The sequence below is a fragment of the Prosopis cineraria genome, unplaced genomic scaffold, assembly GCF_029017545.1.
Source record: "Prosopis cineraria cultivar Desert tree isolate PC_DT_omini unplaced genomic scaffold, ASM2901754v1 PC1, whole genome shotgun sequence".
NCBI classification, from domain to species: domain Eukaryota; kingdom Viridiplantae; phylum Streptophyta; class Magnoliopsida; order Fabales; family Fabaceae; genus Prosopis; species Prosopis cineraria.
In genome coordinates, this window is record NW_026555332.1 from 45202274 (window position 1) to 45226598 (window position 24325).

Here is a 24325-nt window from a genome sequence, read left to right on the forward strand (position 1 = left end):
TTCTCATTTCTCAACATTTGAGCATTTTTCCTTTCCTTGCCTCGGTAGTGATTTAAAAAATTATTTAAATATCTTCAATTATCAAAATCAATTTTAAAAAATATTATCCCAAACATCATAGCATTTTGTTAATCAATTTTTTCTATGATCAATTTTTTTTAATTGAAATCCAAGCTTACCCTTACAATTATACATGTTTGTTACCATTATTCAAACTAAACTCCAAATGGTTGGAATGTTGCAAACTTTCTGGCCCAAAATGCTACAATTACTAAACATGTTAATCTTTATCTTTGCCCAAAAACTAAGCATATTAATCTTTAGGGCTTGCGCAAAAGTCCTTTGATCCAACATAATTTGACTCGAGATGGTCTTATCATGTTCGATTTGTATAAACACAAGTCTTTCAAGACCTAAAAAGCTAAAAAAAAATCAATTTTTTCATATTAGACTGAATAAGATATTAGGTATCTAAACCATGTGGTCCAATCTAGTCCTAGTAATTTATTTAACATAATTATAATTATTTTATTTTTGACAAATGCTTCAAGTATGATTGACGCTAAAGGGATGATTGCATGAAAATTTATTAAATTTGTTTTTAAATTGTTATAATGTAATGTTGTTGAATTCTGTTGGGTGTTTTGTTTTTATTGAAATTATAAATTTAAATTATTTAGACTGTAATTAAATATTTTTTGTTGTTGAAAATTGGTATAGTTTTATTATGACTATAAGTATTTTTATTATCTTCATGAGTTTATTAGGTTAAAATGAATTATTTCCTTTCATAGAGAAAAAAAAATAGCTAAGTGAGTATTGGATTAACAGAATTAATCTTTCAATCTTATAGACCAAGTCTGATTTTATTACTTTTCAAGTTATCACTGGATAAGATTAGATTATAGATTTCTAATTAATCCTTTTAATAAAAGAGATCGAATTTAAGATTAGGTTGACATTCAATGTGGTACCAATCCTTTATATAGCCATATTAATCTTTGTCGATGCTATTAAAATATTAAATAATCATTTTTGAATTTTGAAACTAAAAATAATAGCTGAATTGATAACATATTAATTATAAAACCAAAACTAAAAAAATCACAGGAGAATGATACATAAATCCCTTTAAATAGAAAAATGATGATTTGATCCTACAAAATGTAATGATGATGTGAGGTTTTGGGGGACTTTTTTTAGATTAAACATTCTATGAAATTACTTTAATATCTATCTACAACTAATTTTATATGGTTCCAAATTTTGATATAAGTATTCACAAGTTTGGTACTATTAATGACTAAAATAATTTAGGAAACTATAACTTTTTATTAGCAATTTTCTTCATTCAACAAGTCCAACTAATTGTATTATTCATAAGCATGGTATGAATATTCAAAAAATTGATTCCACCAATAAGTAAAATGATTTAAGAAATCACAACTTTCTATTAATAGATTCCAACCAAGTTTATATTATTACAAGTTTGATATAAATATTTATAAGTTTTATTTCATCAATAACTAAAATGATTTAAAAATCATAGCTTTTAAATAAGGGAGAGACACTGAAGTAATTTCACATAAAATTTAATTTTAAAGCAATCCCTTGGAGCCTCACTATTATTATTACATTTTATAAGACCTAATTGTTATTTTTCTATTTAAAGAGATTTATTTGTTGCTCTCCCAAAATTCATTACATTATGTTGGGTTAAGATTTAATTTTACTTTTATATTTATTTTTAAGCAGTATTGAGCATCTTGATTTTTAAGTGTGGCATTTTTTTGCTAAACTATTTTTCGGATGAAACAAATTGCCCTAATGTTCATGTGCCGTTTTCTCTCGTTTTATGCTGACTTAGCATATAGTATGTAAGCTCTAACCCTCTTTGACTCTATGACACGGCATACATTATGCTTTTTCCCCCTGTAATGGCGTGGCTCTCCAGTTCTCCACCAATAAATTACACACACGCGACTTAAAGAAAACGGGAGAAGAAAGTGACAAGCGAAGAGTTAATTGTGGGCAAAATCTATTTTAGATTGCAGTCTTCAGCAAAAAATGAAGTACTTTGGTGAAGCCAGTGATATTCATCAAGCCCGCAAAAGTTGATCCTAAACTAAAACATATTGATTGCCCTATGTGCAGCTACACATTTCTAAAGAATGTTTGTTGCGACAAAATTTCAATAATCTCTAAGCCGGCTGACAATCACTTCCTAGGAAAAGGAAAAATAAATCGTAAGGCTGATAGTTTTGTGATTTTCGTCCTAGACTTTATTAGTACAGAATAAACAACCTTGGAACTAATTCTTGATAATTCTTTAACTTTTTGGCATAAATCCAAAAACACTTTATATTTATTTCAATTTCTATCCTACGCAAGAGAAGTTTTTTTTTTTTTTTTTGAGCAAACCAGGGAGAGAAGTTAGAGACAGAAAGATACCCTGGGGACCGAGTAGAAATAAGCAATTTGTTCATCCCTCATCCAGGGCCTGACTTAGAAACAACGGTCTAGGGGTGGGGCCAACATGCAAAATTAATAGGGGAGGAAAAAAGATCAATTTTAACATTTTTTTACAAGTAAAACACAAAGTAAGTTTTGCACAAAAATTTGCCACATAAGGTGCTTACTGCTTAACCCCCATGTCCGTCCCTGGCCTTATTATCATCTCCTCCACGTTAGAAATCCTCTCTTATTGAACTGCTAGAGCCATTCCCATACTTTCAAATCGTCATCGTAATCATTCGAAGCGATGTAGTTGCCGAAGACTCAATACATTTGCAGACATCACAAGGACAAACCCAGGGAGAACCAGCGTACTTCCACCCTTGTCAAACACATACGAGCTCCTGTTCAGATTTTTTCTTTTATTTCCGTCGTAGCATAAATCAGGACTCATTGGCTTTAATTTCTTGATAATTCTTTAGCTTTCCGTCAGAAATCCAAGAACATAAATGCTCCAAAGTTGACATGTTTTTATTTTTATTTTTTAAAAATAGATTTGTTTAAGCCAAGACAAGAGTTGGGTGTTGTTGGAATTCGAGGGAGAAGAAGAAAGAAGAACAAAGAAAATAAGAGCAAGCACGGCTCTTCAGTTTTCACACCTAAATGTTAAAATACATAGGGTTGCCACATCATAGGGTAAAGCTCACACATTGGATGTCAAGTCAGCACTAAACAGGAGAATAAATGAGACACCAATAAAAGGCCAATTTTGCTCTTTTAAAAAAAAGCGTAGAGGAAAAAAATTATTCTTTAAAATGATATAATTCTCTTAAAATTTTTAAAATATTTTTTATTATTAATAAATTTATATAAATTATTAATTACTCTTGTTAAAAAATAATGATTCACAATTTTTTTTCTATATTTATAATAATACAATTTAAATAAAAAATTTAATGTGTAAAGCTATGATTTATTATTTCATTATTACGAATATGAAAAGAAAAATTACGAATATATAAAAAAAGTTATAATTATTCATTTTTAATAAAAATAATTTGATAATTTATATAAATTTATTAATGATATAAAAGTTTTTAAAAAGTATAGAAAAATTATGACATTTTAAAAAATTAAATTATTATTTATATATTTTAAAAATTTTATTATTTTTTCTTAAAAAAATTGTCTCACTTACAAATGTTCAAGTTCAGGACACTTTTCAAAATAAGTATAGGGCGGGGAATTTCTAAAATAATTGACCCGATTAGCCTAAACAAACCCCGCATGATTTTTTTTTTTGGCCAAAACCTAACGTAATTAAAATTAAAATTTAAAATAGTTCGTCAATAATCATCAATAAATATTTAATTTTACATTGGATGAGGTAAAATATCGAAGAAGCTTGAATAAATCGTTTGCATCAGTTCATCGGGCGAAAAGAAAAGAAAATCGTTTGCATCAACCGCATGGTGTATTTTCTCTGGCCAACTCATTCAAATGATTTCCCTCGATTGTCTTCCGTAGCATCATTTTCGACTTGCTCTTTTTGCTTCCTACAAACTCTCCAACATTCCTACCTTCCGAAGCGCTTTACGCGACGGATGGCATTGACTATTATGGAATTATCATTTCAATAACTCAGAGATTCAGTGCACCGCTAGAAATTTTGCAATCTGCTCAGCTTTGGGTCTGAAATTATATGAATTTCCATGATCGTTTGAGAACTGAGAACTGGGAAGGTAATTAATTCATTCTGTCTTGGCCCTTTTCTTTTTTTCTTTTTTTCTTTTTCCTTTGATTGGATACTTGAACATGTCATCTTTTCTCCGTACTTAAACACTGGGTTAATATTCAGACTCAGATTGGCTGGACCTATTTTCTGTTAATCTCGCTAACAGATGAAGATTTGATAACAAAATTCGTAGATTTCAGGGAAAGGGTGGTCGAAAATGATTTTTTGGAGCATTGGATTTTTGTTTTTTTCCGTTGCGAGTGACTTCAAGGAAACTATGCGAGTTGTGTTCCTGGAAAGATGTCATTAACATTGAGATTGGTTATTTTGTTTTATGTATTGAGGTAGGATTGTTCACTTGGCAGCGATTTAAACATTAAGTCCTAGCAACTGGCGAGATGCGACGAATCCCAGACCTCCGGTCGCGTACAGCACTTTGATACTTGTTTTTGTTTGGGAATGTTTGGAAATTCCAAGGGAGATGGGACAACTGAGTTGGATGCCTTCTATCCCATCCGACCAGAATGTAAAGCTGACGTTCCGAAGACTCATTTTAAACCAAGGGTGCATTTTTCTACTTTCTAGTTTTCTCTATCGTGACTTGTCAATATTAGTTGTTTGAAAAAGCATATTAATTATGGCTATGTGGAAGGTTTTCCCCATACAATGTGATAAGGAACTGAACTGATGCATTGGTAAGATCCAACAGGGAGTCGTTCATTAAAACCTTGCAATGTTTTCGGAGAAAAATTATGCTTATTTTTCATCATTACTATCACAGACATACACGAGTGGGTTGATTTTTTTAATTTAATTTTTCAGCATTATCTCGTGATCAATCTTTTGGTGCTCTCTATTTCCGCAGGCTGGCAAAACTCTAAGTGAAAGAAGATGGCATGCATCATTCACTCAAGATGGTCATTTGGATATTGCCAAAGTGCTTAGACGAATCCAACGGGGGTAATCTTTTAATGCTGTTCAGATTTAGACGACTGTGTCCTTATGGAATTGTATATTATGAATGCGTGAACATGCGTTGGATTCAAGTTTAGTCATGGTAGATTTGTTTGCAATTATCTCAACATGATATGAGATTATTTATGTAACACAAATTGGATGAAGTGATCTGAATCTGATTATTCTGTCTGTAGTAATGGCGCCCAATTGCTGCTCTTAAGCTAAACTAGAAGAGATAAGTCTCTTATATATGTTCTCAGCCTTCCTCACTCTCTTGTGTGCTGGGTGGCTGGGTTATTAATGTTGCAGTTAAGTCCCACTTTATTATCATTATTTTAAGGAAAAAAATATGATTTATCTCTTTTTCTTCCATTTTTCCTTCTGTAAGGAATCTGATACATGAACACATTTAATCTCTACTTTATTTACCTCTTTGCAATTTAGATCTTAGTTTCAGGGTTGACAGTATAATTTGGTTCCATTAAACCTTGCCAGATTTAAAGTGATTAGTGATTTTATTATAGATAATATTATATATATATATTGACGATGTCTTTGGAAATGCCCTTTCAGAACATTTCTCTGCATCAGAAAGGGATTTAGTGGACAAATGTACCATAATCACTGCCATGCACTCATTAATTGTTATCCTTTTGAAAAACTACAGTGGGTCCATGGAAATTGCCCGCTCAGCCAATCTTCACTCAACTGTTGAATTCATGATGTCTCTCTTTCCTCACTTACAGTGATGTTTCCATCACAATGGCTTGCATTTAAGTATATCTTGATATGGCCACTCCACTTAAACTTGAGTCTCTTTCTCATAGTTCACTGGTGAAAAGCAACAAGAGTTAGTTGATTGAAGGTTATTTTTCTTTTTCAAAATATGCAGGGGTTCTTATTGAACTAGCACCCATCCCTGCATATGTAATGACATTCTTATAGTTGCTATTCTGTATGTGTGTATCTGTGTGGCTTTGCCACAAATATGTGAATGAGCCAGCAACTCCATGCTGACCCTTTCCTATGTTTGAAATTTGAATGCATATCAATGTAAATGTTTCCACCTTTTTTATCTGTTATGATACTGTTCTCTATGATAGGGATACAATATCACTGTAGAATAGTTGTTGCGTGTTGATTTCTATAATAAGTCTGTTCTGTTAGTTAGGAGGACTATGACAACTTTTGTTAGTTAATGAGAAACAGAATAGAAATGTTAGTAAGAACTGAAAATAATGGGTTATTGTAAATTCCCAAAGTGTACTTGGTTAAATGTTTTTTATTGAACCATTTCCCCTGTATCTTTCACGCAATAATGTGATTTATGATGACAATCCGATGTGTATTTTATTTTGCAACTGGACCGCTGGTGCTCTTTTTTCATGTTAAAAAATTTGTATTTTACTTTTTTTCATGCTTTATTCTTTCAAATATGTGCGCTCTTTAATTTATGTTCATTTCTATTTTTGTAAATTGTGCAGGGCATACATCCTTCAATTAAAGGGTAGTGTGGGAGTTCTTGTTAGGCTGTTATGATCCTAACAGCACGTTTGAAGAACGGAATCAACTTAAGGAGCAAAGGAGGTATATCTTACAATAACAACATGGATTGTATAATGCTATCGTGCTTTGTTATTTACCAAGCTTTTAAGAATGTTATTAATTAAGAGGACTTGATCAACAACTTCCACAAGTGTTCTTTTTGGCCCTCTTAATAGGGTTTGAAATTATCTGTTTCCACTCTCCTCACTAGTTCCTCATGTGATCTTTTTTGTACATATTCAAATAATCTCAAATGATTTTTTATCATTTTCTCTTCAATAAGTGCTACACCCACTTTTTTTTCATGTGTGATTATTTTGAATTTTATCTTTACATGTACACCTACACGTCTATCTCAACATTCTCATCTTTGCTATTCTAACTTTATACTCTTACTGTCCCATTAAAACCCAACATTTACTACTCTTTAGCATAGCTAGTCTTATAGTAGTTTAATAAAACTTTCCTTTAAGTTTATTAGGTATGTTACGATTGCAAATAAGTCCTTTAGCTTTTTTTTAATCAAAGTACCTACCTTGTATCTTATGTGCAATATTTCCATGAATTCCCCAATCATGTTGAATAGTAGCTCCCAAATATTTAAATTTTTTCACTTAAGGTATAATTTGATCTTCCAATTTCACTTTTAAATTACTACTGATTGACTTTTTATTAAAATTACAATGCAAATATTCCATCTTACTTGTACTTAGGTGGAAACCTTTTGACTTCATTGTCCTCTTTCATAATTCAAGTTTACAGTTAATCTCTCTTTTCTTATCTCCATAATAAGAACTATACCATTTGCGAAAGGCATGCATTTAGGGATTTTCTCTTAAATATACTCAATTAAAACATCTAGGATTAGGTCAAAACAAATAAGAACTCAAAGATGATCCTCGATGTAAGCCAATTCTTGTAGGAAAATCTTTTGTTTTACCACTAGACATTCTTATAGTGGTTGCTACCCACTCGTACATATCTTGTTGAGCTCATAAATCTGTTTAAATAAAGTAAAGAGAGTAACAATACTCCACGGATTCATATGGTCTTCTAAATTTAGCTATCCTATTTTAGTACTCAATGAAGTTCTTGTTGTGCAGAATTTACTGCTGAGTTCTATTGAACTCCATTCTTTTGTCCCATCCCATGAACCTTAACGGTTATCATGTCTTCAGTTTTTCTTCATTTAGCAAGTTAGCAACTTAAATTTCATATATGGCCATGTTTTTCTTTTCCCCCCTAAAAGTTAGCTGGTCTTTCAAATTTGCCAGGTTTTGAATCCCAATTCTGCTGGTCCCACCCCCCTCACCCTGCCCTTGGTTGGAAATACTAAATACAATATTAGTTTGTCTAAAATTATTATCCAGGCAACAGTTTAATACATGGAAAGATGAATGTCAAAGGATGGTTCCAGTTATTGGTACTGGAAAATTCATCACAAGACCTCTCATCGGTGACGATGGCCAGCCAACAGATGATTCTTTGATAGGCATACCGCTTTCAGATAAGAAGGTTCTGCAGTGGGTGCAGACATTACATCAGATTGGTATGTATATACTGCTCCATATTCGTTAAATGCTTTGTAGATATATCCATTCTGTTGGGGTTTAGTTTGTCCTACAACTTTTGCGGCATGGTCTTTGGCCTTCTTTAAACTGGTTAGTTAATGAATGTTCCCCATGAAGAGGAAAAGCACCCTAAATATTAATTTTAAATTCAAATATGAGGATTGCACATGCATGGCAGCAAGCTTGTAACATTTGATATATGCCACCATATGATCACTTGTTAACACAATAGTGAGGATTGAGTGTAACAGACCAATTGCATATTTATGTAATATAATGAGATCAAGGATATTGAATGGCTTTTGCCTAAGTTCTTGAGGTGCTGACAGCCAGTCCATTAATATTCACAGTGCATTAGCATCACAAGGATATGCTAGCTGCATGGGTTTATGCCGTTGGTTTTTGCTGCAGAAATGTTTGCCTCTTCTTTCAGCAACCATCCATGCTGTTAAATAATTATTTTTGTAGGTCTGGATGTCGTAAGAACAGATCGAGCTCTTGTGTTCTATGAGAGTGAAACTAACCAGGCAAAACTATGGGATGTTCTGTCAATTTATACCTGGTTGGATGATGATATTGGCTATGTGCAAGGTGAATTACTAATTTTTGTCCTTTATTGTCAAATTGAAGTATCATCAGTTTGAGACATTTCCAGTTATTATTTCTGTTGCAGGAATGAATGACATATGCTCACCTATGGTGATACTTCTTGAGGATGAGGCAGATTCCTTTTGGTGCTTTGAGCGTGCTATGCGAAGGCTGGTATGCCAGATATATTGTGATTATGCTATGCTATTTTTGCCTGAGAGTGTCACCTTTGGATGTTTGATGTTTAGGTGGTCAATATTACACTGAGAAAGTCGCCACACTATGGACCACAAATATTAATAATAAGTATTTGAGTCAGTTGTTCACAAAAAAAAAAAAAAGGTATTTGAGTCAATTAACGATTTAGAACATAAAGATTACTCACCTTTAAATTTGGTCCTCTAGAGAAAAGCCTCTCAATTTAGTTCATGGAACAGTCTGAAACTTCTTTGTAACTAGGGTTAAAATCACAACTTGTCAACAAAGTGTCCCAAAGATAAAATTGGGAGAAGGAGAATGGGGTTTCTCTAAATTGGTTTCAGTTTCTTTCTGGCTATCGGTTATTGCACTTGTTTTCATTTGTACAAGGACTAAATGTTTGTCCCTGGATAATGAGTTTTTGTGATGAGTTCATACTCATGCTGTTTTTGCATTACAGAGAGAGAATTTCAGGACTAGTGCAAGTTCGATGGGGGTGCAATCTCAGTTGAGTACGCTCTCCCAGATTATTAAAATTGTTGATCCCAAGCTTCACCAACATCTTGGTATGGGAAATATGTATGGGCAGCTTCTAATGTGTCATGATTAATATTTTCTGGTTTCAAAATTATCATTTTGACTAGAATCAAAGTCAAATGTTCCAAAAGTGTAAACATGCTTTTGAGATAGTCGATGTTGATGGGAAATTCTTTTTGACAATCACATTTTGAGGTTCTTCCTTGATAACAGAAAACCATGCACCATCTTGCAAATGTGTGTTCTAATGGCTATAGCAGTTAGGGTCCTCACTATAAAGGAGTGGTTGCTTGTTTATCCCTCCCATCCTTAAATCTATCTAAGTTCATAGAGAAACATTACATCTGTATGAACTCCTCAAAAATAGCTCATAAACTTGTATATATTTGTTTTGCAGATGATTTAGATGCTGGGGAGTATCTCTTTGCATTTCGCATGCTGATGGTTCTTTTCCGCAGAGAATTTTCATTTGCAGATGCTCTTTATCTTTGGGAGGTAAGGAGGAATCGATATCCCCAGCCTATATGGGCTCCTTGAGAAAAATTGAGTAGCTATGCTTTTTTGGTTCCTTGATTATTTTTTAATGAAAATGATAGCTTGGAGTCTGTACAAGCTACAAATTAAGAAGCTCATTTTAAGACATAATATAGATTGTTTACAGTTGATGTGGGCCATGGAATACAACCCAAACATATTTTCATTATATGAAAAGCCAGAAATTGCCCAAACAAGTGAAAACGCACCTGTAGTAAGTGGCAAGTTGTTGAAGCAATATGGCAAATTTCAGAGGAAGAACTTGAGGACGGGCAATACTGAGCAGCAAAGTGCACTAGCTGTTTTTCTTGTTGCTAGTGTTCTTGAAGTGAAGAATAGGCAGATTTTAAAGGAGGCTAAGGGTGTAGATGATGTTGTTAAGGTCTCTCTTTCCACCCCCCGCATGGATGCATGTATTTATAGTTTGAAATATGCATTAGTCATTTACTCTTGTTTCTGCATGGATCTTACATTAACCATTCTGTCCAGATCTTGGGTGACATAACATCAAATCTTGACGCTAAAAAAGCATGTACTGAGGCTTTGAAAATTCAGAAAAAGTACCTGAGCAAGGTAAGTTCCATTATTGTCTTTCGTGGTTTTAGATGCATGCTTTCTTGTTTGTTTAGGAGAAGCAGGGTAGGATTTAAGTAACTGAAATGATTTGATGGATCATATGTTACCTTCCGATCTTAAAATAAACCTTCCTTTGTCTTTTGTTTTTTTGTTCGTGGGGAGAGGTGGGTGTCTAAAACTATGCTAGTTGCTAGATAGAGTTGGAAGATTAGAAGATTCAGATCAAAGGCAGTGAAACTAGTAATCTATAATTCGAAACATGTGTTACTCGTTTACTGCCCTACTTTCTATATTCTCAGTCTCAATGACATTCTTTTATGTGTCCATTTCAGAGAAGAGATATGAGATTTTGTAACAATTGTTTGTTCATGCAGACCAAGAAGGCATGAGAGGAGATTTCTGGTGGCAGCAGTGGATACTGAATCTCTCTCTCTCTCTCTCTCTCTCTAATTTTATATTTTCTTTGGTGTGTGAAATTCTTCAGGTTTTGGTTGTTAGGCTAATGTTTTTCTCTTGTAAAGCTAGCAGCCCCTTACCCCTATTCTTTTGTTATTTGACGCCTTTTTTGGGGGACGCCAATCATGACTTGAGTGCCAGATGAACTTGCAGTAGGGAATTGGAACTTTTGTATTGTACAATAGGGCATTATTTTGTTGTCACCATAAAAAGATTATTTGCTTCCCCATTCTTTAGACAGCTAGTGTAGTGTAAATGTCAAGAAATGAGTTGCATTATTAATGGCTCGTGAATACTGGGGATTGCTGGAATTTCTTTATTATTTATAATTATAAATATATAGATATTTTTATGTTTTTGTAGTTGTTGTTCTTTCTAAAAGACGTATATTTTACTACCAAACTTTAGTTGTTTTATTCATTCGTTCTACCAAGAAAATGCTTTAAAAATGAACTCATGAGCGTGTCCCTGGTCCCCACTAAATTGTCTGTATCATACAGCTTTCTTAGCTATTCATATATTTTTTCCATTCAAAATTATAAAACAATTTTTAAAATAAAATATTTTAAAATATAAAGCATTCTTTGATTTTCATTGTGTAGTTAATGATTATGTAAAAATGTCCTTCATGAAGAATACTATTCTCACCCTTTATACGCTTCGGTTATTATCAGAGGCACTAAGCCAGTTACAAAAAGCTTCACTTCAGAATGGTTACTGAACATATAAAATGTTTTTTTTTTTTTTGGTGTCAAAATTGAGTGTATAAAATGTTACTTGTACTACTTTCAACTGTTAGCGTGGTCAAAGAGTGTACAGATAAAATAACAATTTTAGCCATAATCTTCTTCCTTCCATTGTGTTGACTTTTGCTTGAGTAGGGTGAGCATCTATTGATTTAGTGTTAAAATGTATAAAAATAATTGATATTAAATTAAATTTTAATGATTCAATTTTGAATTTTATATTTGGTTGGAAGTATGTTACTATCATTTTATCCATTGTATTTTTGATTAAAAAGAAACTAACGAAGACATTTGTAAGCATAAAAATGGGATTAGACCAGACCTCTTGCCTCCTATGAACTTTTGCCTGTGTTTTCAACTGATAAAGGGACACACCACACATATATAATGGGCTTATAAACAACTTGCATTGGTATAGAATATAAAAATACTCGATCGACTTGAGTTAGAAAATACTATATCAATTATGCACCTTCTAAGGATTTCAGACATATAAATTGTTTACACACACACACTCTCTCTTTTTTGAAGTATAAAAAAAAAATAAAGTAATAACCTTTAGAGTAAAAAACTCTAACCATCATTCTGTATTATCTTAATTATACAGACCTCCCCTTAATTTTAAAAACATACAATTTAATCCAATTTAATAACTTTGTTAGGAATATTCTAAAAAGATGCTAGAAACTTATTTTTAAATTAAAATTTATATCACAAAAACTTTTATTTACTAATTTACCCCTCACCCTAATCAATCCTAAATTATATTATGTTCATAGTTACATAATTTAATTGTAAAAAACATGTTTATAAATTTTAAATTTAAATTATTTATATAATATCTTGAATTTATATTGTTTTATGTTATGCGACGGACAAGAATATATTTTTTGCAATTTAAAAAAATAAATAAATACGTTTCAATAAATTTGATGAAAACTAAAATAATAAAATTTTATAATATGATACAAATTAATAAATTTGATAAGATAATAAAAATTGAAAATGAATTTATTATATCTTTTAGCTGTATACGAAGAATTTTTTTTTTTGCAGATATAGTTTTTTAGCAAAATTCTTAGATTAAAGAGGGACATTTGGGTAAAATTAAAAGTTCAAAAGTAAGACTTAATGGTCAACTAACAATTTGATGGATGAAAATGAAATCTCAAATATACAAGGGAGGTTTATACAACATATGTCTTAATTTAAGGGAGGTTCATATGCATTTTCAAAATAAAAGGGAAGTTTGTGTAATTAAATTATAATATAAGGTTGGTCAGTGTATTTTATTCTAATTTTCATATATAATTTATAAGTTACTAATATGTATGTATTTGTGTATGTGTATATGATAATTTTATGAATTTGATCTATTCAATTTTAAAATTTGAAGATCGAATTGAATCAATTAACTAAAATTTTTTAAAATACAAAAATTAAATCAAATAGATCAAACTCAATTTAATTCAGATCTATTTTGCTCTCTCACCCCTAAGAGAGAGGGGGTAAATGGAAGCCTTCTACAATTATAACTTTTTAGTACTGTTTTTCAGTTTTTTAAAAAAATTTAAAATGCACAGAAATTTTTATATTTGTTTTAAATTGAGGTGCCATGTTAAACAAGGATAAACATGGAAAAAATGTGTAAATTGTAACTTTAAGGGCCATTAATTAACATATTAAGGATGTAAATTAATTAAAAGTGACTTGTAATTTTTTTGGAATAGCATAAAGAATAAACCCCATTGATGGTCAAGATTTTCACCTTTGAGATAATGAGGAAAGAGCAAATGATAATTGTCTTCCAAATAAATTGTAATATACATCAAGATTAAGATTTGAATCACAATTGCATAGGTATTTACTTAAGTGACAAAAACTTTTACTATTTGCTTTAAGTTGAGTTGGTTAAAGTGACTTATAATTATTTGCAGAGGAAGGGTTAATCAACATTATGAACTGAAATGCAAGAGCATTTAGCCAATAGGAATTGGGTTTGAGCCTTTGAAGGAAAAGACTACTGTTGCTCACAATGTATGAACAATGTTGGAATTTTTGTTGAGAAAAGTGTCTACTCATACATCTAATATTTCATGGTACTTTAAACAAGATTATTTTTAGGTTAAGGAATGTTTTTAGTCTTCTAATTTTATATAAATTTTTAATTTAATCTTTTAATTTTATAAAGTATACATTTAATTTTATAAAATATATTTTTAGTCTTTTAATTTTAACATTGCTAGTTTCAAATAATCATTTTTTGTATCAATTATTATTATTTTTAAAAAATTAAACTTAATAAGTTAATATTTGATCATATTTTGTTAATATTTAAAAATTTAATTTAAAATTTTTTTGTGATAAAACTAATGATGCTATGATTAAAAGATTGAAAATATACTTTATAAAATTAAAAAATTAAAATAAAATTTTATATAAATTTAAGGAATTGAAAAATATACTTTAATCTTATGTTTAATACTAACATACACGTGTCTAGTCTTGGTGAAAAATGCAAGAGTATTTAAATATTTTTCCTTAGCAAATTCATGAACGACATGCTAATGCTATCATTCTTCATTTTCCTTTGTTCTTAAATATAAAATTCATTTGTTATTTTAAAAATTGAAGGGAATGAATGCAATCCCATTTAAAGTTATGTCACTGGCCCGGTAGGCCGGCAGTGACATCCTGGGACAGTGGTATCGGGAAGTTAAGATTATAGTGGTAGAACAGGCAAATAAAAAAAAAAAAAAAAAACGAATGTTCGATGGGTCCGGGGAAATCTCCCCTGGGTCCCACAATGCAGATTTTAAACAGAGCTTATCGTTGCTATTTCTTTATTTTTATAAAATATTTTTAATTAAATTTCACATTTAATAAAATAATTATTTATTTTTAAATTAATTTTATTTTTATTAAATATTTTATAATAAATATAAAGTCATTATCAGTAAAGATATTTATAAAAAAATAATTATTACATTTTAAAAAATTAAAAATAATTTATATCTTTAAATGTATAACTTCTCAAAAAAATTTTACATTTTTAAATGAAAGAATATAAATTATTTTTATTAATATTGTCAATATCAATATAAAAAATTTAAAAAATAAAAATATATATAATTTTAAATATTTTTTATATAATAAATTTAAAAATAATGTTATGTTATTTTTTTGTAAAAAAATAATTTTAAAAATTTTTTTTATCTGTAACTTAAAAAATCACACATTAATTTATGGATGAGATTAAATGATTTTCGGGACTTATAAATTCAACAGGTAGTATGTGATTACTACTCATTGATAATACCAAAATCAATTGCTTGTTTTTATCAGCGTTCTCGTGCTCGGCAACGTGAGACTGCGTCCAGCGGCTGCGTGTCGGCTTTAAGGAGCCCCTGTCGGCTCCGGCAGCTTCCTTTCAGAGTTAAGGAGCCACACCTACATTAAAGCTCGCAGAGTCATAGCCCCAGAGGGGTCAATGTCGCACTCATGAGTAGTGCAGGCTTTTGATTTTTGCAATGTCTCCGAGGGTTTCACTGCTTCTGCTAGCTGGCCCTGCTCCGACGCTTTGTTAGTTATTCTGCCTCTGCGCCATCAGAGTCCTCTGTCCTCTGGTCCCACAATCATATCGCACTTGTACCATAGCCCCCAACATACTGTTCTCCTCTCCCCACACCTTTCTTTCCCGTCACTTTCCACTTTTCTGCATCAATTTCATTCATAACTACCAATTACTTCATCGTCTTGCATTCTGTTTACTGTTACTTGTCATTCATTAGGCGCCTAATCTGCAATTATCCTACTATGCTTGTCTCTTCATTCTCCCTTATATGCTATGCCATCTTCTTTCCATTATTTCATTCTCGCCGACCTGCTTCCACACTTTTTTTGCTAAACATCGCTGCTCTGCTTCTCGGCCGTTCTTTTTTGTTTTTTTCCCTCCTCCTCCTCCTCTTCTTCTTCAGACTTCAATGGGTCTGCGTCATCTAGTTCCTACTCTTGCTCTTGTCATCTTGTCCCTCGTGGTTCTCTCCTACCAGCAACCTGCGCTGGACGCGGCGGAGCAGGAATCGGTTTATCAGGTGCTGGACTCAATCAACTCGGACATCCCCTGGCGTTCTCTCTTCCCTGACGATCTCTGTGTCTCTGCCCCTCATGGCGTCCTTTGCGATTATCCTTATGAATATGATGGTTCCGGTAATGCAGGCATTGAAACGGCACGCATTGTTGAGTTGAACTTTGGGTATTTGTCAGACTACACTCCTAACCCTCCTTGCTCTCAAAATGCCACTCTCAACCCTCTGCTCTTCACCTCTTTTAAGTACCTTCGCAAGCTTTTCTTTTACAGATGTTTCAACGGCTCTAGGGTTTCTCTTCCTGATGTTTCTCTATCTTTTGGTTCGAGTCTGGAGGAGCTTGTGTTCATCGAGAATCCGTCTTTGGCAGGCTCGTTGAGTGGTATATTACGTAATTTTACGAACTTGAGGAGGCTGGTTTTGACGGGAAATGGGTTTTATGGTGAAGTTCCTAACCTGATGGGTGATCTAGCTAATCTGGAAGAGATTACGTTATCGAGAAATCAACTTGCTGGTGAACTTCCTGGGAGTTTAGCTAATTTGAAGAAGCTGAAGCTTCTTGATCTGAGTCAAAATCATTTTGAAGGGTGTTTACCTGAATCACTGGGTAGTCTCAAGGAGCTTCTGAAGCTTGATATGAGATCCAACAGACTCACGGGTCAGATCCCAGAAAGTTTCAGACACTTGCAGAGCCTCGAGTTTTTAGACCTCAGCTTCAACCTTTTCGGTAACTTTGGAATTCCTCTGTTCCTGGGAGAAATTCCAAGATTAAAGGAAATGTATTTGAGTGGGAATTCTCTAGGTGGGAAAATTCCAGAAATATGGGAAAATCTTGGGAGTGTCAAAAGAATAGGGTTTTCAGACCTGGGTTTGATTGGCAACATCCCTGCATCAATGGGTTTTTATCTCAGAAACTTGTCCTATCTCGGGCTTGATAACAACAAGCTTGAAGGGCCCGTGCCTGAGGAGTTTTATCACCTAGATTCAATAGAAGAAATAAACTTGGAGAACAACAATTTGACTGGTAGAATCTCATCTTCAATTCAAGTCAGAGAAAAGCTGAAGTTGGAAGGAAACAGATGGCTCTGTGTGGACGACGCATTGATGAATGCTAAAAACAGAGGCAGCTTGGGGAAAATAAAGCCCTGCAACAAGAAAGCAGATAATCCTAACGCTGTCACTTTCAATGGAGTTTCTTTGGTGCATCTTAATCCTCGTCCATTGTTAATGTCTCTGGGGATTTTTTTTGTCTTTACATGTTTGTGAGGGTAGTTCATCCTTACCACGAGTAGGACTGGTCAAGAAGAGACCAAGTTTTGTCTTTGCCCATTAAAAATAGCAAATCACATGTTATACTGGTAATTTAGAGTAGGTAAGGATTTTAAAAAATACGAGATGAAAAAATGGTAATAACCAGTGATGATAAAAAGCAAGTGATAACTGATAAATGATGACATGGCTTCATCTAATTGGTGATATATAAGTGCATGCTCGTTTACTTACTTTTACTATTTGTGTTGTTTTATTAAACTCTTTTGACGGATAAGTATATGAGCCCCTTTCCAATGTCAATTTTTATAAGTTGTGATGGATGTAACTTCAAAAGCACATATACTTCTCTTATATTAATGTAACGTTACTTAATGTGAAACAACATTTTTAATTACAAATTACTATTGTGTTGTGACTTGTGAGAAAAGAATTTGGTAATGTCAAATCCATGACAAAATCACTCAGTTTAAATTCCTTAGAAGGGTAATTTTGAGAACAAGCCACACTAGACAACAATATATGCAAGGCAACTCTTCTATTTAATTACAAATCTCACAATGAACTGATTTGCTTGCAAAAATTGTCAGTGCAAGGAGTAAAGGAAATTTTGTAGTAGGGAAACTAGGAACGGACATTTTTAAAAATGGCGCAAACATTGGAGGACAGAAAAACGGATCTCGTTTCAAGTCTCAACTATGCAAAACTTATTATTTTTGGCGGGTCGTGTGCAAAAAGCTAGCGACTTAGCTAGCAAGGAGTTACTTTACTTACACCAATTTCTGTTGACCCAAAAAAAACAAAAACAAAATACTTACACCAGTTTCTCATGAATTTTCACTATCATGATCCTTTTTCGCTCTCTGCGTCTTCATCGAAGGACTTTTGTTTGTTCCTGGACCTGGGTACGGATCTAGATGGCGACCCGACATCCAGATCCGAGTTTTGAGATTTCAATCTGGATTTTGTTGATCCGCCACCAGCACTACTAGAAGCTTCTTTAGATTTCTTCCTTCGGCACTTCTTGGGAATGTCATGCAGATTCCTCGACGGCGAATCACTTCCTTCGGCCATATCAAAGTTCGCAAAATTCCGAGCCGTTCTGGATCCATCAGAAGAATCCTTGTTTTTAGATGTCCTTCTTTGCCTCGGCTTTTCTGACTTCTCTCTGCTCGGTGAATCCATGAACTCGCCGCTCGACTGCCGTCTTGATGACTTAGGCATGTCCGGTAAGTCTCTGTCTGACGAATTTGCAGATCTTGACGTTCTTCCTCTTGAATCTATACGTAAAACATTAACCAGTGCTGATTACACAGTGAATTTGTACAAGATCAATCATTCTAACATTTACATGTTAACTTACAAAGTGGTATCTGGCTCAATTACTAGTCAAATATATAAATTTATTGATAAATAACTGTAATTAAATTTTCATTTTTTTGGGGGAAAATTATAAACAAATTACATAATTTACATGTCATGAAAAATGTAATTCTATTTTTTTAAAATAAAATTTACCCTTGACCTAACTTTTATTCATAGGAAATGGAGACTTACACACAAACACATCAATGTTATATTTGACTTTGAATCTAGAACTTTTTCCAAGTAAAATAAACGACATTGTCACTGGACAGGCAGCCATTGACATGTAATTATATTTGAGCACGATTCAAAAAATGACAAAATTAAATTATTCCATATGACCATAAGATATATTTTAAGGTCAACTATATATGAAACTATGTTAACTTTTATACTATTCTTCTATTTAAATTTTAACGGAAGCTAAAAATATTGAGTGGTGATGTGATAATAAAATGCAAAAGAATGAGACTGTTTGTAGATCTTCTCTCTCTCTCTCTCTCTCTCTCTCTCTCTCAAAAAAAATCTCTTCAATTCATCGCACATGCAGCTTTTGTGGCGAGGATTAGCTAAATCAAACCCCACGGCAGGTCCAATACATATATATAAACTCTAGGTCTAGGGGCAAAATGGTAGCTTAAAAATTGCAGTATAATTCAGTTTTTGGTTGTATCACATCTATAATTTTTTCCATGTGAATGATAGTATTTCATTTCTTTATTCAAAAAAAAAAAAAAAAAAAGCGCTACGATTCAATAAGCTCGCAGAGATGAAAGGGGCTACCTTGGGAGGTCAACATATCAAGCTCGTTGATGTTGCCGTTAACACCTGGAGGAGCTCCTGCGCCTGTGTTATTTTTAAACTCGTTCATCTGAAATGCTTTCTGTGAGCACAAATTTACACGAGACCACACACACACACAGAGACGAACACATATTTTCCCGAAACACCAGAGTATATATATTTTCATTAATTGTGTAAATAATGCTAAATACAATATATAATAACACAGTATATATTTCATTACCCAGCTGGGTGAATTTACTGACGGACCATCCCATCCTATATGAGCCACGTGCTTTACGTCCGTGGGGTTACCAATCTGCATTTCTTCTTCTTTTTCATTATCTGCTTGCACAATCATGAATCTTTTCGTTACCGTAGCATGACAAAAATGAAAAACTGAACAAACCAACCCATTACACATACGATACGATTAAGAGAAAGGATTCACGAACCAAATATCTGAGAAATGTATCTGAGCCCTTTCAGAAGGCCCTTCACCTTGTTGTTGGACGCCGCCATTTTGAACTATTCTGGCTCTGCGTGTGCGCGCACGTGCTCTCTCAGAGGCTGAATTTCAAGAATTCATGGGTTTTTGAATTGAATATTCCAGAGAGAAACCATGGAGGTGGTTTAGACATGTGTTTATGTTATATGTGTTTTTCTTTTCTTCTCAGGAACTCGATGGGTGCGAAGAATGTGTTGTGTTTGTTAAGTGGGGGCGAAGAAAGAGAAGGTGATCAGTTTAGGAATTGAAGAGAGGTTTTGATGGAGAGAAGTTTGGTGGAAATGGGAACGATGTGAGAAAAGGACGAAGCTGAGAGAGAAATTCTGTTTAAAGGATATAACCATCTTTAATTTCGTGAATTCAGTGGCGATTGTTTGTTTGACGATGTTTACCCATCATTCATAGCCATAATAAGCTGATCGAAATTCTAGGTGTGATAGTTGGAGCGACTATCGGTTTCACGGAAAGCAATCTTGGACGTGCTGTATTTGGGGTCTATCTATCTATGTGTACGGGTTAACAAGACACAAGCAGTCTCACAAAATTTAATTAATAATTACTCTCTTACAAATTATAAGATATTTTTTAAAGAGTTGGATATTTAAAAATATAATATATTTTTAATTTTTTGAGGTGTAATCATTCTCTTTTTTTTTAAGTGTTTTTGTAACACACCAAAAATTTTTTTTTTAAATAATTTAACTCAATCATAGTTGGGTTACAGCCATACAACACATTTTTATATCAATAATTTTAATATAAAATATTTTATAATTGGCTTTAACTCACACACTGTAACATTTCAGATAAATTTTTACCTCCCACATGCCATTAGGCTAAATCATATTTATCCATCCTTATACTCCCAACAAGTAAAATAAGCAATTTAGTCAATTTTCAACACAAGCCAATTATTTGGCTTTATAATGATGCCATTTTAACCAATCCAAAGTAAACCAAATATTAAAATTACAGTCATCCAAATTGTACCAAAAATAGAAATAGTTTGAAAGGCATGATTACATTTATATATTCATATAATTGACAATAAACAAAAAGCTCTAATATTGACAATATAACACATTATAAATCATAAATTAAATACCCAAAAGAGACAGTGGATCTATACCACTAAGCCTCTGGGACTCCTCCACGTGTCACTCGTGGCTCTTCTCCTGAAAATTGTTAACCACATAATGAGATTCAAAAGTCTCAGTAACCAAAGCCAATTTATGATAGTGTATACAAACAGTTAAGTGTGTGCTTACTAAGTGAGAATTAAAAATAATATAATTTCAACAAATATATGAAATATTACAATACATACAAACAACCATCTTTATATCCCTCCATTAACCTCGAGCTATAGTCCTCACTCGGTGCTAAATTACCCGGCCAAAGGTAGATTAACCCGAGCCCTTACAAGCCACCTATTGAGCTCCAATAGGGGCGTACCACGTGGCACATAAATACAACAATAATAGCAAGTCTCCCAACACCTCCCACAATAATTAAACAAATTCATAATAATATTGCACAATTATACAATATTACAAAATTCATAATTTTCTCAATAATCACCCAATTAACATGAAGTAACACTAATTATAAATTAAAAGCATGGTTACCTTGTGGCTTTTTCAATAAATTATTCCTTAAAATTTTTCTTTTACCACAATCTTCACCAGTAATACAATCTACAAATAACATATTATTTATAAATATTAGTTTCAATTTTTGAAACTAATAAAATAATTCTAATAATAGAATTAAAAATATAACATAATTCCTAATCTCAATCTTAATACAAATCTATAGTTAATACTATTAAATAAAATTTTTAACTCCTCTTTTAATTATCAATAAACATTAATAATCTAAAAATTAACTTCTAAACTAATTTCTATTATCAAAATTTTCTTTTTATTTCATAAATTCGTACCTAAAATACCCAAAAATTAAAAATTGAGTCTCTAGCTTAGAATCATAATCCTATAACCATAATAATTCATTTCTCATCCCAAATAATCATCTAAACCTCAATAAATCAACATATATTTTCAGATCTAGTTTAAAATTTGATCCATAAGCCACAAATTCAAAGATCATCAATAAATTTATACTCTAGAACATTTATTATACTACTGACAACCTCAAAAATCATATTTATTTAACATAAATTCATCCCTCTTCCAGATCTTAAATTTTCTACCACTACAAACTCAGAAATCAAAGAAAAAGGATGACTAAAAAAATTTTTTAGAACACTTACGTAGTCTTGAAAAGCTTAAAATTACACCCTAAATATCCTATTAAAAACTCTTACCTTAAAAATTTAGATATTTCGCACTGACGACTAGCTTCTCACCGCCTCAACTCACATGTAGGAAAAGAATTGAAGAAATGAAAGGAAACGGGTGAGTTTTTATAAAAATTCAGTGGGTTCCACGTCTTTTTTTTATTATTATTTCTTCTTTTCTCTCTCTCCCTTTTTTTTATTATTTTATATTACTATTAATGCGGCGGCCGAAAGTAATTCTCTTTTTCTTCTTCTCTTCTTTTTTTTTGCATACCTTTTTTTTATAATAATAATTCAATAATATTTTTAATTAATTAATTAATAATAATTTTTTAATTATTTTTTAAAAAATTTAATTTAGAATTATATCCTAAGTTAGATTTAATGATCATTTCTTACTAATTTATTTACCTCTAAATATTTTTTAAAATTTCTATTAACCCAAATTAACTATTAAAATTTAAATTGGGATGTTACAGCTTTTATTGATAATAACTTTATATTTATTGTATGGTGTTTAATAGAAGTAAATATAAAAAGATATGATTAGTTTAAAAGTAGGTAACTACTTTATTGGTGTTTAAAAGTAAGTAAAATTCAGTTAAAAATATTTTATATTTTTGAATAGAGGGAGTATTAAATTTTTGATAATTTTTTTTTGAAAAAATGAGTTAAAAATGCCAATTTAAATACAAATTCGAAAATTTTAATCGCAGATAAGTCAAGTTTTATCTATAATTTACGACTGAAATTCTGGTTTGTAAATATTTGAATTAATATTTATAACGTATTTTATAAACAATTTTTGTTAGAATCTAACGGTTATTATTTTAATCTATTAGGACCTATAATTCTCTGTGTTAAAATCATGATGTTAATTAATAATCACCTATATGAAGAATAATAATCAAAAACCATAATGTCCTTTGATATGTTGGAAATTTTTGATGGAAATAAAAATGGATATAGATATAAATTTTAAAAATATATTTGGTATATTTATGAAATTAAAATATTATTTTTATTTGATATAAATATTTAAAATACGAAAAGATTGGAATGCCTTCGTCCCCCAAACAAAAAATAATAATAATAATAATTCCAACCCAGATTGAAGACCACCACAGAATCTGTAACCAGGAAACCAAGAAGAAGCTCGAACGTAAATCGAAGGGAGCACCAAAAACTTGTAACCATGGAATCAACAAGAAGATCCTGCAATTTCAATTGACAAACTCAAATATGGTTGCAAATGGAAGATGTTCAAGACAGGTTTGGTTGCAATTTCAAGAAGATCTTGCAACTGAAAGCATGACAGTCGCCCGCGTTGGCTGCTAGAAGTCACTGGCGCTGAGTAGTTCACTGACAATGGATGAGAAGAGTGGGTGGCAGCTAACGCGGAAGAAGGTCAAAAATGCCACAGATCTCACTTCAATGGAGTTGTTCAGAATTTCATGGATTAAGAGGTGGAAATCAATTCAAGTATTTTTGGTGGAATTTATATTTGACATACCGGGCATGCTAAAATTTAATTTCTATTTTCAATTTCATCTCCATGGCTCTTAATTCCACCATACCAAACAGGATGTAAGTTTTTTTAGCATGGGATTTCATATAATTTATCATTTATCATTGAGCTTCTATTATTTATAGCCAGGCCTGATTTTTGTAACTGAATTGTCCAATTATTAAAATGTAACCGTGTAATTAGTTGAGTATTTGATTTTGGACAACATTTATATACTTAGCTTATATATTTAAGGGTATTTAATTAAATTATCCTATGAACTTTAAGTTCAATAATATCATAAACTCTGAACTTATTTATTGTGTAAATTATTTTCTCAAGCTTTAAAAATAATGTAATCTAATTTTTATTATTAACAAAAGTTAATTTGAGCATTAGTTAATTAAAAAATGATAAAAATACCTCAAAAATGTGAAAAAGTACTCATTATAATTTTGGGCTATTTTATGTAATTTTTGAATTCTTTTCTATAATTTTTGCATTATTTATATCTTTTTATATAATTTTTGAGATTGTTTATATCATTTTCTGATCAATTAATAATTAAAGTTAACTTCTTTAACTACAAGGGTTGAGTTGCATTATTTT

At 31.8% G+C, this 24325-nt stretch overlaps 3 protein-coding genes across 7 annotated transcripts; 2 read left to right on the plus strand and 1 right to left on the minus strand.

Moving 5' to 3' along the window:
* The first annotated feature begins 6297 nt into the window (after positions 1–6297).
* Positions 6298–11503, plus strand: LOC129298983 (uncharacterized). Of its 3 annotated transcripts, none has more exons than XM_054939009.1 (9): positions 6298–6733; positions 8040–8240; positions 8731–8853; positions 8936–9024; positions 9509–9614; positions 9983–10080; positions 10373–10501; positions 10609–10692; positions 11070–11503. In XM_054939009.1, exons 1-9 carry the CDS (start codon positions 6682–6684, stop codon positions 11082–11084), a joined length of 897 nt encoding a protein of 298 aa, XP_054794984.1. In that variant the 5' UTR covers positions 6298–6681; the 3' UTR covers positions 11085–11503. The 3 variants fall into 3 exon arrangements, with proteins under 3 accessions (XP_054794984.1, XP_054793726.1, XP_054794332.1); XM_054937751.1 differs by having other exon boundaries at positions 6306–6733; positions 10247–10501; XM_054938357.1 differs by having other exon boundaries at positions 6613–6733; positions 8062–8240; positions 10247–10501.
* A 3855-nt stretch (positions 11504–15358) lies between these two features.
* On the plus strand, positions 15359–17282 carry LOC129308141 (piriformospora indica-insensitive protein 2-like). The gene has a single exon (XM_054949207.1). It carries the CDS (start codon positions 15740–15742, stop codon positions 17249–17251), a length of 1512 nt encoding a protein of 503 aa, XP_054805182.1. The 5' UTR covers positions 15359–15739; the 3' UTR covers positions 17252–17282.
* LOC129308222 (CRIB domain-containing protein RIC6) lies at positions 17077–20190 on the minus strand. Of its 3 annotated transcripts, XM_054949385.1 has the most exons (5): positions 19858–20190; positions 19647–19747; positions 19403–19490; positions 18073–18534; positions 17077–17130 (listed from the first exon to the last, which is right to left on the minus strand). In XM_054949385.1, exons 1-4 carry the CDS (start codon positions 19922–19924, stop codon positions 18098–18100), a joined length of 693 nt encoding a protein of 230 aa, XP_054805360.1. In that variant the 5' UTR covers positions 19925–20190; the 3' UTR covers positions 17077–17130; positions 18073–18097. The 3 variants fall into 3 exon arrangements, with proteins under 3 accessions (XP_054805360.1, XP_054805288.1, XP_054805422.1); XM_054949313.1 differs by lacking the exon at positions 17077–17130 and having other exon boundaries at positions 17933–18534; XM_054949447.1 differs by lacking the exon at positions 17077–17130 and having other exon boundaries at positions 17933–18534; positions 19647–19767; positions 19858–19876.
* Between the last annotated feature and the right edge of the window lie 4135 nt (positions 20191–24325).